The sequence below is a fragment of the Chlorocebus sabaeus genome, chromosome 20 (assembly GCF_047675955.1).
Source record: "Chlorocebus sabaeus isolate Y175 chromosome 20, mChlSab1.0.hap1, whole genome shotgun sequence".
In the NCBI taxonomy this organism is placed as follows: domain Eukaryota; kingdom Metazoa; phylum Chordata; class Mammalia; order Primates; family Cercopithecidae; genus Chlorocebus; species Chlorocebus sabaeus.
Window position 1 is genome coordinate 112,451,451 of NC_132923.1, and position 16,106 is coordinate 112,467,556.

At 43.2% G+C, this 16,106-nt stretch overlaps 1 protein-coding gene across 2 annotated transcripts in view; it reads right to left on the reverse strand.

The window, feature by feature from the left end:
* Window positions 1-7,144: 7,144 nt before the first annotated feature.
* The window catches only part of NCMAP (non-compact myelin associated protein), a 51,002-nt gene continuing 42,040 nt past the window's right edge, over window positions 7,145-16,106 (reverse strand). For both annotated transcript variants that reach the window (XM_038006198.2, XM_038006187.2), the window contains 2 exons: window positions 14,847-14,931; window positions 7,145-10,841 (listed from right to left, as the gene is read on the reverse strand). In XM_038006198.2, the coding sequence (XP_037862126.1) occupies window positions 10,700-10,841; window positions 14,847-14,931 (227 nt within the window). In that variant the 3' untranslated portion in view covers window positions 7,145-10,699. The remainder of the gene's footprint in view (window positions 10,842-14,846; window positions 14,932-16,106) is intronic.

Genomic DNA, 16,106 nt, shown 5'->3' on the forward strand with positions numbered 1-16,106 from the left:
CCTCCCGGGTTCACACCATTCTCCTGCCCCAGCCTCCCGTGTAGCTGGAACTACAGGCGCCCGCCACCTCGCCCGGCTAGTTTTTTGTATTTTTAGTAGAGACGGGGTTTCACCGTGTTCGCCACGATGGTCTTGATCTCCTGACCTCGTGATCCGCCCGTCTCGGCCTCCCAAAGTGCTGGGATTACAGGCGTGAGCCCCCGCGCCCGGCGATTATCTTGATAAATATAGAAAAAGCATTTGGCAAAATTCAACTCCATTTCCTGATAAAAACTCTCAAACTAGAAACAGAAGTGAGTTTCCTTAACCTAACAAAGGCCATCTGCAGAAAAATTCATGGACATCATCATATTTAATGATGAAAGACTGGTTGCTTTCCTCTAAGATCAGGAAGAAGACAAAAATGCCTGCTCTCACCACCTCTATTCAACCTAGTACCGGAAGTTCTAGCCAGAGCAATTCGGTAGAAAAAGAAATAAAAGGTATCCAGATTGTAAAGGAAGAAGTAAAATGATCTCTATTTGCAGATGACATGATCTCATATGTAAAAACCCTAAAGATCCCACAAAAAACAAAAAACCTATTAGGGCTAATTTTTAAAATTCCTCAATATTGCAGTATACAAAATCAACAGGCAAAATTAGTTGCATTTCTATGCACTAGCAGTGAAAAATTCAAAAAGGAAATTAAAACATTTATGATAGTATCAAAAAGCATAAAATACTTAGGGAAATATTTAGCAAAAAAGGTGAAAGATTTATACACTGAAAACCAAAATTTCTTTTCAAAAATTAAAGAAGACCAAAATAAATAAAAATACATCCATGTTCATGGAACAAAAGACTTAATGTTATTAAGATGGCAATACTACCCAATTTGATCTACAGATTCAACTTAATTTCTATCAAAATCCCAGTTGCCATTTTTGCAAAATTGACAAGCTGATACTAAAATTCATGTGGAGATACAAGAAACCCAGAATAGCCAAAACAATCTTTTTTTTTTTTTTTTTTTTTTTTTTTGAGACAGAGTTTTGCTCTTGTCCCACAGGCTGGAGTGCAATGGTGTGATCTCGGCTCACTGCAACCTCTGCCTCCCGGGTTCAAGCGATTCTCCTGCCTCAGCCTCTGAAGTAGCTGGGATTACAGGCATGTACCACCATGCTTGGCTAATTTTTAGTAGAGATGGGGTTTCACTATGTTAGCCAGGCTGGTCTCAAACTCCTGACCTCAAGTGATCCCTCCACCTTGGCCCTCCCAAAGTGCTAGGATTTCAGGCGTGAGCCACCATGCACGGCCCAAAATAATCTTGAACAAGGAAAGCAAAGAGGGAGAACAGGAAAAAGTTTGAGGGCTCACACTTCCTTATTATAAATCAACACAGTGTGATAATGGCAGAAGAATAGAAATATAGATAATGAAACAGAATTCAGAGTCCGGGTATAAACCCTCATGTTTATGGTCAACTGTTTTTTGACTAGAGTACCAAGATAATTCAATGGGAAAAAAATAGTCTTTTCAACAAATGGTGCTAGGACAAGTGAATATCTACATGCAAAAGGATAAAGCTGGTCCCCTATCTCATACCATATATAAAAATTAACTCAATAACTTGGTCCTCAGTTTGATCAGAAAAAAAGAAAACAATTCACTCAAACTGGATCATAGACCACATCTTAAGAGCTAAAACTAGAAAACTCTTACAAGAAAACATAGGAGTAAATGTTCATGACCTTGGATCAGGCAATTATTTCTGAGATATGAAATCAAAAGCACAAGTGACAAAAGACAAAAATAGATGAATTGGGCTTTGTCAAAATTAAAAATGTTTGGGCTGGACACAGTGGCTCACGCTTGTAATCCCAACACTTTGGGAGGCTGAAGCAGGCAGATCACCTGAGGTCAGGAGTTTGAGACCAGCCTAACCAACATGGTGAAACCTTGTCTCTACTAAAAATACAAAAATTAGCTGGGAGCAGTGGTGCGCACCTGTAATCCCAGCTACTCGGCAAGCTGAGGCAAGATAATTTTTTAAACCTGGGAGGTGGAGGTTGCAGTGAGCCAAGATCGTGCCACTGCACTCCAACCTGGGAGACAGAGCAAGACTCTGTCTCAAAAAAAAAAAAAAAAAAAAAAAAAAAAAATTTAAAACCATTTGTGCTGCAAAGGATATCACCAAGAAAGTGAAAAGATAACCCACAGAATAGGAGAAAATGTTTGCAAATTATAGACCTTATAAGGGGCTTGTATCCAGAATATATAAAGAATTCTTACAACTCAAAAACAACAAAAATCAAATAACCCAATTTAAAAATGAGCAAAGAAGTAGGAATAGACATTTGTTCAAAAATGATATAAAAATCACCAATCTGTACATGAAAAAGATGATCAATATCATTCACTAGGGAAATGCAAATCAAGACTACAATGAGGTACCATTTCTTGCTCATTAGGATGGCGACAATAAAAAAGATGGACAATAACAAGTGTTAATGAGGAAGTGGAGAAATCAGAACCCTCACACACTACTGGTGAGGATATTAAATGCTGGAGCCACTTCAGAAAACAGTTTGGCATTTCCTCAAAAGGTTAAACATAGAGTTATCATATTATGCAGCAATTCCTCTCCTAAGGTATATGCCCAAGAGAATTAGAGCCTATGTCTGCACAAAAACTTGTACATAATGTTCACAGCACCGTTATTATTATTATTATTTATTTGTTTATTTTTGAGATGGAGTCTCGCTTTGTCACCCAGGTTAGAGTGCAGTGGCACAATCTCAGCTCATTGCAACCTCTGCCTTGTGGGTTCAAGCAATTTTCCTGCCTCAGCCTCCTGAGTAGCTGGGATTACAGGCATGGGCCACCATGTCCAGCTAATTTTTGTATTTTTAGGAGAGACAGGGTTTCACCATATTGGCCAGGCTGGTCTCGAACTCCTGACCTTGTGATCCGCCTGGCCTCCCAAAGTGCTGGGATTACAGGCATGAACTACCGCACCCAGCCTTACAGCACCGTTATTTATAATAGCCCAACAGTGGGAATAACCCAGTTGTTCTTCACCTGATGAATGGACAAACAAAATGTGGTATATCTATATAATGGAATATTATTCAGGAATGAAATACTGATGCATGCTACAACATAGATGAACCTTGAAAATTTATGTTAACCAGGAGAAGCCAGTCACAAAAGACCACATAGTGTGATTCCATTTACATGAAATATCCAGAATAGGCAAATCCATAGAGACAAAAAGTAGAGTAGTGGTTGCCAGGGGCTGGGGAGAGAGGGCAGTGGGAAGTGACTGCTAACGGGCACTGGAGTTTCTTTTGGGGATGATAAATTTGATAGTGGTGATGGCTGTACAAGTCTGTGAATATATTAAAACCACTAAATTGGGCCCTTTACAAAGGTGAACTTTATAAATAAATTCTATCTCAATAGAGCTGCCTTTTTTTTTTTTTTTTAAGGCAAGCCAGAGATGGCTCATGCCTGTAATCCAAGCACTTTGGGAGGCCAAAGCAGGTGGATCACTTGAGGTCAGGAGTTTGAGACCATCCTGGCCAACATGGCGAAAACCCATCTCTACTAAAAATACAAAAATTAGCTGGGTGTGGTGGTACATGCCTGTTATCCCAGCTACTTGGGAGGCTGAGGCAGGAGAATTGCTTGAACCCAGGAAGTGGAGGCCGCAGTGAACCAAGATCACACCACTGCACTCCAGCCTGGGCTACAAAGGGAGACTGTCTCAAAAAAAAAGGAACTTAAAAAGGCAAGCCATAGGACAACAAAGGACTTATTAATATATCCAGAATGTGGCCAGCATGGTTGCTCACACCTATAATCCCAGCACTTTAGGAGGCTGAGGCAGGCAAATCGCAAGGTCAAGAAATCAAGATCGGCTGGGCGCGGTGGCTCAAGCCTGTAATCCCAGCACTTTGGGAGGCTGAGGCGGGTGGATCATGAGGTCAGGAGATTGAGACCATCCTGGCTAACATGGTGAAACCTGTCTCTACTAAAAATACAAAAAATTAGCTGGGTGTGGTGGCGCAGGCCTATGGTCCCAGCTACTTGGGAGGCTGAGGCAGGAGAATCGCTGGAACTCGGGAGGCAGAGGTTGCAGTGAGCCGAGGTCATGCCACTGCACTCCAACCTGGGCGACAGAGTGAGACTCTGTCTCAAAAAAAAAAAAAAAAAAAAAAAAAAAAAAAGGAAAAATACCTACAAATAATGACAAAAATGGAAGATAACCAAATACAAATATATGAACTGAGCTGATCACAGTGGTTCATGTCTGTAATCCCAGCGACTTGGGAGGCTGAGGCAGGAGGATTGCTTGAGGTCAGGAGTTCAAGGCCATCCTGAGCAACACAACAAGACTTTGTATTAAAAAAAAGTAAAACCAAAAAATAGACTGAAAAGTAACTTCTTAAAAGATGAAATTCAATTGGCCAACAACATATGAAAAAGTGATCAATTCCATGAATCATCAGGGAATACAAATTGAAGCCACAATGAGAGACCATGGCATACATATCAGGATGACTAAAATTAAAGATGCTGGAGATATCCTAGTGTTAGTGAAAGATAGGGAGCAACTGGAATTCTCCTACGTTGCTAGTAGGAATGGAAATTGGTACAACTCTTTGGAGAACTGTTTGGCTCTGTTGTCTGAGGCTGAATATACACATATCTTATGGCCTAGCAATTACTCTACTGGAAATATTCCCAACAGAAACATATATACAATCATCAAAATGTTCATAGTAGAACCACTGGACGGTCACCAAAATGTTCATAGTGGCACTATCATTACAGACCCACACTAGAAATAACTTTTATATACATCAGACAGCAGAATGGATACATAAAACATAGTCATAGTCACAAAATGAAACACTACTGCAAGGAGAATGAATTAGCTTCAACTACATTGACAACAGGAATAAATATTATGAATACAATGTTGTAAGAAAGAAACCAGAAACAGAAGAGTTGACATTGTGTCATTCGACCTGCAGACAGGGTCGTTCCAGCAATGGTGAAAGTCAAGACAGTGTTTACACTTGTCAGAGGTGAACAGAGTAGGAGGAAAAGGAAGATATCTGGGGTGCTGATATTTTATTTCTTTATCTTCATGCTGGTTATGTGGATGTTGTCAGTTTGTGAAAACATTTTGAGCTGCAGATTTTTTCAAGCTGTGTTTGTGTGTCTGTGTGTGTGTACTGCACTTAAATTAAACACACACACACACACACACACACACACACACACTTTACTTAGAAGCATCCTAACCATTCTCCCAGATTCTTTTTAAATACTCCCCCTCCCCCCACCTTTTTTTTTTTTAGATGGAGAGTCACCCTGTTGCCCAGGCTGGAGTGCAATGGCATGATCTCGGCTCACCGCAACCTCTGCCTCCCGGGTTCAAGCCATTCTCCTGCCTCAGTCTCCCGAGTAGCTGGTACTACACGCATACGCCACCACACCTGGCTAATTTTTGTATGTTTAGTAGAGATGGGGTTTCACCATATTGGCCAGGCTGGTCTCAAACTTCTGACCTCAAGTGATCTGCCCACCTCGGCCTCCCAAAGTGCTGGGATTACAGGTGTGAGCCACTGCACCCAGCCAATACCCCTTCATTAACATTCATGAAGTCACAGAGTCTCTGGGATACTTGCAGTTGGAGACAACTCTCCTTTCTCCAAGATTCCACAGCACTTTGTAGAATCCTTGGATGACTCAGCCTCATCTAGAAGCATCTGTAGGGAAAAAAACAAGAGCTTTGGAGTCCTGGGTTCTAGTGCAAGCCACTTCCCATGTGGGTGACCATAAGCAAATTCCCTACAGCTGTTCAGTTCTCAGCTACACACAGCATGAAGTGATTCTGCTGATATAAGGGGCTCAGGTAGTTGTGGAATCTCCAGAAGACCCGAGCTAGGCTCAGAGGTATGCTGCAGGTGTGTCTAAATCACACTAAAGAGCTCGTCTGATGCAGGCACCATTTCTGTTGCTGTGGGCATCACTCACATAGCCAACCCTATGGACACTCAGTAATGTACTGCTACTAGAATCCCTGATATAGCTGCCTCTTGAAAGGGAGGGTGCCATATACATGCCCCCAGGGCAGATTCTGCACAGTTCCTGCCCCTTTATGTTACCAACTTTTAGATGCAAAGTCCATGGCAGGAGTGTCTGTCAATCTGATTAGCAGGAGTCCGGGTCATGTCCCTCACCCTTGCTGCAAGGGATTCTGGGAAAAGAAGTATCTGGGCTCTTCAGCTTTCATAGCAGGAGGCAGTCTGGCCTTTTCCCAAACATGACAACAGTCACCAAAAGAATGACAAATGTTCATGGCATCACTCAAGGACAAGTTACCTTCCTGAACCTGTTTCCTGATCCATAAAATAGGATAATGATGGCTCCTATGGATAGGAGTTATAAGGATTAAAGTTGCTGGTGGTTATAAAGGGTCTATTCTCTGCCTGGCACACAGTAGGAGCTTCATTTATGGTGAACATCATTACTGGTGTTTTAGGGCTCATTCTAAGTTCTCCAACAGTCCCCATCCTTGGTGTGTCAGTGCCTCTTGTGTTCTAACTATAGGCTGTGAAATGGGATTTCTTTTGTCATATCTGAGCAAGTTAACAAGTTTTTCAACTCACAGAAAGGTCTGTTGACAGCCAGCCCATCTTCAGTCTTTAAAAGTGATGACGCAAATGACACAATGTTTGAAAAGACTTCCCCTTAAGACTTTTTTTTTTTTTTTTTTGAGATGGAATCTCGCTCTGTCGCCCAGGCTGGACTGCAGTGGGACAATCTCGGCTCACTGCAAGCTCCGCCTCCTGGGTTCAAGCGATTCTCCTGCCTCAGTCTCCTAAGTAGCTGGGCTTATGGGTGCCCACCACCACACCTGGCTGCTTTTTGTATTTTTGGTAGAGATGGGGTTTCTCCATGTTGGCCAGGCTGGTGTTGAACTCTTAACCTCAAGTGATCCGTCCACCTTGGCCTCCCAAAGTGCTGGGGTTACAGGCATAAGCCACCATGCCCGACCGTCTTAGGACTCTATTTTGTCAGGGAAAGGAAATTTTAGAAAAGGTATTTGTTAACTCTAAACTTAACTGAAATCAACTCAACACATGTTTGATTTAAACCTTTTTATTGTCAGATATTTTTCTTTAAGCATTTATTAGCTTTGATTGCTTCGGCGGCCAAACAAGGCAGCATCTGCTAAGAAACAAAATACATAACCACGTGGTGAGATCCCCACATGAGACCAGCTACTAACTCCTTCAGAGCAGCAGTTGTGTCTTAATGTACTTAGTAGCACCTCAACTTGCACATAGGAACCCTTCTTACAGGATGTTTACTGAGTTGTCTTCATTAGTCAAAAACGAGACACTCAAATCCTTTTATTTGTCTCGCCCTCACCACTCCATCTCCCACTCTTTCCTCCATCTCCATGCCTTCGTTTAGCAAGAGAATATATACTAGAGGGTAACCCCTAGAAGACTGCACTGTGGGCAGAAGAGTCTAGTTTCAGGGTTGAAATATGCTTTGAGACAGGGTCTGCCTCTGTCACCCCAGATGGAGTGCAGTGGCGCAACCTCAGCTCACTGCAACCTCTGCCTCCCAGGCTCAAGCCATCCTCCTACCTCAGCCTCCCAAGTAGCTGGGAATACAGGCATGCACCACCACACTTGGCTAATTTTTGTATTTTTTGTAGAGATGAGGTTTCACCATGTTGCCCAGGCTAGTCTCGGACTCCTGGGCTCAAGCGACTGACTGCCTCTGACTCCCAAAGGGCTGGGATTACAGGCGTGCACCACCACAGCTGCCCCGAAACAACTTTTTCAAGCAGAATATGTTGAGGGGAGCATATTTGTTTATGGCTTGAGCCCTCAAATAAATGGCTTTGCTCTGGTTAGATGCCATCCTACCCCTTGCTCCTTGGGCCTGAGTAGTAGGGTGAATGAAGCAGGAATCCTTAGCACTTGGATGTATTGAGAAGGGGCTCCTTTGGCTGTGATCATGGACGCCCAAAGGAGTTAGAAGTGGCTTTCCCCTCACCTTCAGCCTGGAAGCCAGAACCCTGATTTCTACTCAAACACATGGACAAACCCGCGCTCCTCCTGTTCAGACCATAAGAGGATCTGTGGTGCTTTGAGCCAGGCCAGCAGGAGTGTGATACAGTAAAACAGACGGACTTTGGAGTCAAGAGACCTGGTTTTGAGTCTTGTCTTTGTGACTTACTAGCTGTGTGACTTTGGGAAAGTACTTTTTTTCTCTCTCTCTCTTTGAATCAGAACATTTCATCTGTTTTGGAAAAAATAATTCCTCCCCAGGTTATTGGGAAAATTTAATCCTATGAGATACTTTATGTGAAATCACCTTGCAAAGTGCCTGGCACTTGGTGGATGTTTAAACACAGTAGGAAGAAATCATGACCAGGGAGAAGGAATTTGCCAGTATTTGTCCAGAGCTATTCCACAGAGTATTTTTCCAGTGGGGTGTCATGAGCTGTGTGACCCTGGGTCAGACCTCTTACCTCCCTGACTCTTGATTTCCCCTCATAAGGGATTTCTCTTTTTTTGAGACACAGTTTCACTCTGTTGCCCAGAGTGGCACGATCTCGGCTCACTGCAACCTCTGCCTTCCAGGTTCAAGTGATTCTAATGCCACAGCCTCCCTAGTAGTGGGATTACAGGTGCGTGCCACCATGCCCAGCTAACTTTTGTATTGTTAGTAGAGACAGGGTTTCGCTATGTTGGGCAGCCTGGTCTCAAACTCCTGACCTCAAGTGATCCGCCCGCCTCAGCCTCCCAAAGTGCTGGGATTACAGACATGAGCCATGACACCCAGCCTCAAAAGGGATTTCTGACCGCAAGAGGGAGAGACTCCTAAAATTTGAGGTTAAATGTCAAAGTGTGTCACTCTCTATAACAGAATAGAGATTTATTACCTTGTTTCCAAGATGCCATCGATTATAAGATTACATAATTTATTAAAAACAACTTTTTGAGAGGAAGTAAAGAACTATAATTATATTAATGAACCCGTCAATTGCAAGATATGTTCTGATTTCAGAATCATTAAAATGTGAAGAAATGTCTATCTTGCAATTGAAAAAAAACCCTATAATAATAATAATAATGTTGGTTCCTAGGCTGGGCACTGTAGTCCATGCCTGTAATCCCAGCACTTTGGGAGGCCAAGGCAGAAGGATCATTTGAGGCCAGGAGTTCAAGACCAGCCTGGGCAACACAGCGAGACCCCATCTCTACAAAATAAAAAAATTAGCCTGGTGAGGTGACACATACCTGTAGTCCCAGCTACTCTGGAGGCTGAGGAGGGAGAATCCCTTGAACCCAGGAGTTCAAGGCTGCAGTGAGCTGTGAGCGTCCCACTGCACTCCATCCCAGGTGACAGAGTGAGGCTCTGTCAAAAAAAAAAAAAAAAAAAAGAAAAAAAGAAAAAGAATCCTGGTTCCCACTTATTAAGCATCTCCTGGGTGCCAGGCACCATGCTTCAGATGTTTTCCTAAGTCCTTCACTTGTTATAGTGAGGCAGATGTTATCATTTCCACTTCATGGTTAGGAAACTGAATATAAAGAGGTTGAGTCACTTTTCCAAGGTCACACAACCAGGAAGTAGAGCTTGGATGGTAGGATTTCTTAATTCCAAATACTTTCTCTTCTTGGTAGATTGTTCTCCAGGCTAAGGAGTCAGAGATGAGGTCTCTATAGAATAGAAATGGGTTGTGAATGTGTTGCTTTGAACATGTCTTGAATCTGCAAGGTGACCAGGAAGGACAAAGGTAACATAGATAGAATCGTAATCTAATTAATCTCCAAATACTGGTCCTTGGAGGCAAGGCATTAACAGGACAGTCAGGGTTGCTCAGAATCCAGATAAAGGGGAGCCAAGGACTGAGACAGTCAGGGTTGATACAGCCCAGAGTGGGAGAAGGACCCTGATCAACCACGAGGATTGTTCCAGGCCCACGGACAACGCAACAAGCTCTTACCCTAGAGGCCACTATTCCCCAGAGTCACCCTATTCCTTCATTCACTCTTTACTAATGAAGCAGAAATCTTTTGAGAATCATTTAGTTCTTCTTGCAACCTTTCTTCAAGAGGGGAATATGTGCTCAGCAATCGTCATGAGCCAGCAGGCGGAGATGTAGTACTGGAACAAGTTATATATTAACAAGGTTTTCTGGTTAGTTAGTTCAAGTTAGTTCCCCTGTGCCTGGTTATGGGATTGAATGTTTTGCTCTGTGAAGCTGTGGATACGGCGCTTCATCTGATATGAACCCCGTGACAGATCCTATTGTGATACTCTCAGCAGTGCTCCCTGACACCTGGCTCCTGGGCTATCTGTCTATCTGTCTAACTACAGTGTTGGGGAAAGCCAAGCCCACATTGGTGGATTCCCAACATAGCTCTACCCTCATCAGATGACAAAAGAACGTTCTGCAGCTTTTTGGTGGGGTGGCAGCAAGGATGTGGACATGGCTGGGGGAGGGCAGGGCAGACAAGATTGAGGATTGCTGGAAGCATCAGAGATTACGTCAAAGATGTCTCTGGCGACCCGACCAGAAGAAACTCAGCTTGAAGCTGCCAGAGAGTGTGCCTCTGGGTCTTGACTCTGGAGAGGCTCTTTGGACAGTGGCGGAGATAGCGCCGGGGTAGAGGTCACCGAGTCTCCACATGGACGTCAACAGGGCTGAAGGTCACAGTTGGAGGGTGTTGGCTGCCGTTGTTGTTTGGACCCACGGCAGAAGGGGTGGTTGGCTTGGGGCCCTTGGGCTCCAGTTCCCGCCTCGTCCTCATTTTCCTGTAGGGAGATAGTGTGCACATGGTTGAGTCTTTCCCATGGTATGCCATGGGGAATGAGCTCTGTGACTACAGTTCTGGCCAACAGATTAATGTAGATTAACATGGACATTAAATCACGTTGCTTACTTGCCGCCACAGAATTTTACAACTGGAAGGGACCTTAGGCATCAGCTGGTCTGCCCTTCAATTTTTCCACTTAGATCAGATATTTAATTGTATTTGTTTCTATTAAGGAATGAGTAAAATGTCAGAGGTGGCTATATAAAAGATAGAAATAAAGATATTACATTTTTTTATGTTCCAAGTTGTAGCATGTGTTACATTTTCCAGCCTCATTATGCTTGCTAAGTTTATTGCTAGAAATATTTAAGAATTTTTTACATAGTTGAAAAGAGAATGTACTTAAAACATATATCTTGGCTTCATTTAATATGCTATAAAATTCAATAATGAATAGCAATTATGAATTCTTTTTTTTTCTTTTTTTGAGACAGAGTCTCACTCTGTCACCCAGACTGGAGTACAGTGGAGCGATCTTGCCTCACTGCAACCTCCGCCTCCTGGGTCCAAGTGATTCTCCTGCCTCAGCCTCCCAAGTAGCTGGAATCACAGGCGCCTGTCACCATGCCCAGTTAATTTTTGTATTTTTTATTAGAGATGGGGTTTCAACATGTTGGTCAGACTGGTCTCCAACTCCTGACCTCAGGTGATCCACCTGCTTCGGCCTCCCAAAGTGCTGTGATTACAGGCATGAGCCACCGCACCCAGCCAAATTTTTGTATTTTTAGTATAGATGGGGTTTCACCATGTTGGCCAGGCTGGTCTTGAACAGCGGGCAAGTGATCCTTCCTGCTTGGCCTCCCAAAGTGCTGGGATAGCAGGTGTGTGCCACTATGCCTGGCCAACAATTATGAATTCTCATGTCTTCATAGTTCATCTTGCTGACATATATATATACATATATATATATATATGCACATACATACACACACACACACACACACACACATATATTTTTTGAGACAGAGTCTCACCCTGGTTGCCCAGGCTGAAGTACAGTGGCGCAATCTCAGCTCACTACAGCCTCAACATCCCAGGCTCAGGTGATTCTCCCACCTCAGCCTCCCAAATAGCTGGAACTACAGGTGCACACCCCCATGCCTGGCTAACTTTTTGTGTTTTTAGTAGCGATAGGGTTTCCCTATGTTGCCCAGGCTGGTCTCGAACTCCTGGATTCAAGCAATCCACCTGCTTTGGCCTCCTGGGGTGCTGGGATTATAGGCATGAGCCACTGTGCCCAGCCTTATAATTATTTGTTTAAAATGTCCGATCTTCAGGGAAGTTGCACAAATAGTACAGTTAATACTCTAATACCCTTGTTACAATTTGAATGTGGTCCCCAAAAAGCCTGCATTGGAAACTGAATCCCTAATTCAACAGTATTGAAAGGTGGGGCCTAACGGGAGGTATTTAGGTCATAAGGACTCCACCTCATGACTCCATTAGTGCCAATTATAAAAGGACTTCATAGGCTGTGAATTTGATCTCTTGCTCTCTCTTTGCCCTTCTATCGTGGGATAACAGAGCAAGAAGGCCCTTGCCAGATACTGGCCCCTCAATATCTTAAACTTCCCTGCCTCCAGAACCGCAAGAAATAAATCTCTTTTCTGTATAATTTACGCAGTCTCAGATAGTCTGTGATAGCAGCACAGCATGGTCTAAGACAGCCCTTCGCTGAACAATTCACTAATTACTAACAATTTGTCACATCTGCTTTTTTTCTCTCTCTCTACTACTTTATCTTTCTCTATTGTCACACACGGTTTTTTAAAACCATGAACCATTTGTGAGTTGCAGGAATCATGCCACTTCACTCCTAAATGCTCCTAAGAACAAAGACATTTTCCAATGTATCTATAATGCAATTCTCAAGCTTTGAGACTCTTCATTTTAAACATGACAACATATAGGCAGGAGGAGGTTAAATAACTTGCTTGATTTTGACAAACCAAAGACTACTGAACCCAGGTTTCTCAATTCCCAGCCCAGGCCTCAGTGCAAACAGGGTGGGTTGAGTGGATTCTCCATTCAGATACGACCTAAAAAAGAGGTTCAGAGCTCCAGTAACAATGGAGGGAAATAAAGGGTAGACATTGGGGTTTGATGCCACTTTCTGGTTTGGGATAGACCCAAATTGTAATACCTTAAATATATATTTTTTAAATAACCTTTTAATGTTATTATTATTACATGTAATTGTGGGAGTCTTTTCTTCGAAGCCAGATGAACTTAGGTTTGAATCCCAGTTGTGCTAATCAGGGCTGAACAACCTTGGGCATACGATTTAATCTTTCTGTATGTGTTTCTATACCTACAAAATTGAGGATAATAGTAGTATCCACCTTGTGAGGTTGTTAGATGAGGATTAAATGCATTAACACATGTAAGGAGCTTAGAACCATGCCTGGCATGTGGTATGAGATCAATATACATTAGCTACCTTTATTTTATTTATTTATTTATTTATTTATTTATTTATTTATTTATTTTATTTTTTGAGACAGAGTCTCACGCTGTCATCTGGACTGGAGTTCAGTGGTGCGATCTCAGCTCACTGCAACGTCCACCTCCCGGGTTCAAGCGATTCTCCTGCCTCAGCCTCCCAAGTAGCTGGGATTACAGGCACCCGCCACCATGCCCAACTAATTTGTTGTATTTTTAGTAGAGATAGGGTTTCACTATGTTGACCAGGCTGGTCTCAAACTCCTGACCTCGTGATCCTCCCGCCTCAGCCTCCCAAAGTGCTGGGATTACAGGTGTGAGCCATCACGCCCGGCCTAGCTACCTTTATTTTAAAAACTTTTTTTTTTTTTCCCCAGAGACAGGGTCTTGCTATGTTGCCCAAGCTGGTCTCAAACTCTGGGGCTCAAGTGATCCTCCTGCCTCAGCCTCCTGACTAGCTGGGGTTACAGGCAGAGCCACCACACCTAGCAGCTACCTTTACAAATAATATTCATATTCTTATAAAAACAATGCGTGTTTACTATTCCTCAAAACTTAGGAACATCCCCCTCCCAGCAAAAACTAACAAGGTCATCATGTAGACGCACCAGTTGTTAAGACCTTGCTGTGTTGCTCTCCCTTGGATATGTGTATAGGTAACCTATGTGTATGATCGTGATCACCATGTATATATTGTTTTGTAAACTTTGATAATATATTGTAAACAGCTTTCCTTATTAATCCGTGCACTTCTAATACATATATATGTGTATACATATGCAAATATATTTTTATAGAAAGGGTCTTGCTGTGTTGCCCAGGCTGGACTCAAACTCCTGGACTCAAGCCATCCTCCTGCCTCAGTCTTCTGAGTATCTGGGATTACATATCACACCACCACACCTGGCCATGATATCTTTGTAAAGAAATGGCTTCTAGGTCTTCTATAATATGTTTTATTTATAGTTTTTAAATTTTGATTTCTTCCCTGGAAATAATACCTTCCATCAAGGTTGCGACTGAAGGTAATTACACATAAGGTGATAAGATATAAAATTTATTTTTCGTGTGATCAAATTATATTCTTTTATTTCCCCTTATATGTCTCCAGAAAGCAGAGTCAGGGTACATGCTTCCAGTATTTGTCATCTCAAATACTTATGTGGCCAGCTCATACAACCTAGCAGAGGGATCTCTGAGAGAAGAGGTCTGAACATTCCTCTATTATCTGTAAATTACAAACAAATGTTTACCACAGTGCTCAAGACCATTATCATTGTCATTATCATTATTACATTTAAAAAATATTTCTCCAAGTACAAAAATAGTCGCTTTGAAATTCCTTCAACAGAACAGACTCAAAAAGGACCCCAAGGGTTAGACCATTTACTAAAGGCTCAGGGATACTGCCAGGTACACAGTGGGCACCCACGTATCATCTCCCATGTATTCTGAAGTCGCTGAAGGGGCCAGGCAGTTCCAAAACCCAGGGCATCCGTACCTGTTGTACATCTTCAGCAGGATCAGAACCACGGTGAAGATGATGATGACAACGACCACAACGGCAGCAACAATGGCTCCAGAACCTACAGAAAGGAGAGAAGCAGAGACCGTGAACGTGCAAACCGAACGCAGACTGGGAGGACGCCCTGCTGTGGCACCTCACATCCTCACTGGGTCAAGGGAAGCAGAAGAGAGGGCAACGTCCTGGGACACTCCCAGTTGAGCCCAGGACAGTCACATCTGGAGTGGCTGTGCACCCCTGCCCCGAGCTGCGCTTGAAGGACCCTGTCATCAGTACATTGTCTGCCAAAACTCTGCCTTAGGCAAAGTCCTGGTTCTTATCAGCTCCAGCTCAAGACTAGCCTGGGCAACATAGCAAGATCCTGTTTCTAGAAATAAAAACCTCAAACTTCTGGGAAACAAACAAGCAACATACCCTCCCCTCTTTTTTTTTTTTTTTTTTTTTTGAGAAGGAGTCTCACTCTGTGGCCTGCTGTGGCGCAATCTCGGCTCACTGCACGCCTCCTGGGTTCACGCCATTCTCCTGCCTTAGCCCCCCAAGTAGCTGGGACTACAGGCGCCCATCACCACACCTGGCTAAATTTTTTGTATTTTTAGTACAGACGGGGTTTCACTGTGTTAGCCAGGATAGTCTCGATCTCCTGACCTCATGATCCACCCGCCTCGGCCTCCCAAAGTGCTGGGATTATAGGCATGAGCCACCGCACCCAGCCCTCCCCTCTTTTTGATAATGCAAAAGTAGCATGTGATTTTTGTAGAAAATAATGTTGAAAATATAAATATGTGCAAAAAAGAGGGGGGGTCATTGAAGAACTCATTGGCCCAACAACTGCTGATTGTCTGTATATGAATATTCACCAATGTGATCATGTTGATGCATAGTAAATATCTATCAGTCAGGCACAGTGGCTCATCCCTGCAATTCCAGTACTTTGAGAGGATGGGGTGGGAGGATCACTTGAGCCCAGGAGTTCAAGACTAGCCTGGGCAACATAGCAAGATCCTGTTTCTAGAAATAAAAACTTAGGGAGGTGTGGTGGTATGCACCTGTAGCACCAGCTACTTGGGAGGCTGAGGAGGGAGGATCTCTTGAGCCTGGAAGTTTGAGGCTGCAGTGAGCCAAGACTGTGCCACCACACTCCAGCCTGGGTGACAGAGCAAGACTCTATCTCAAAAAATAAAAACAAATACATAAATAAATATCTGGCTAGGTGCAGTGGTTCACATCTGTAATCCC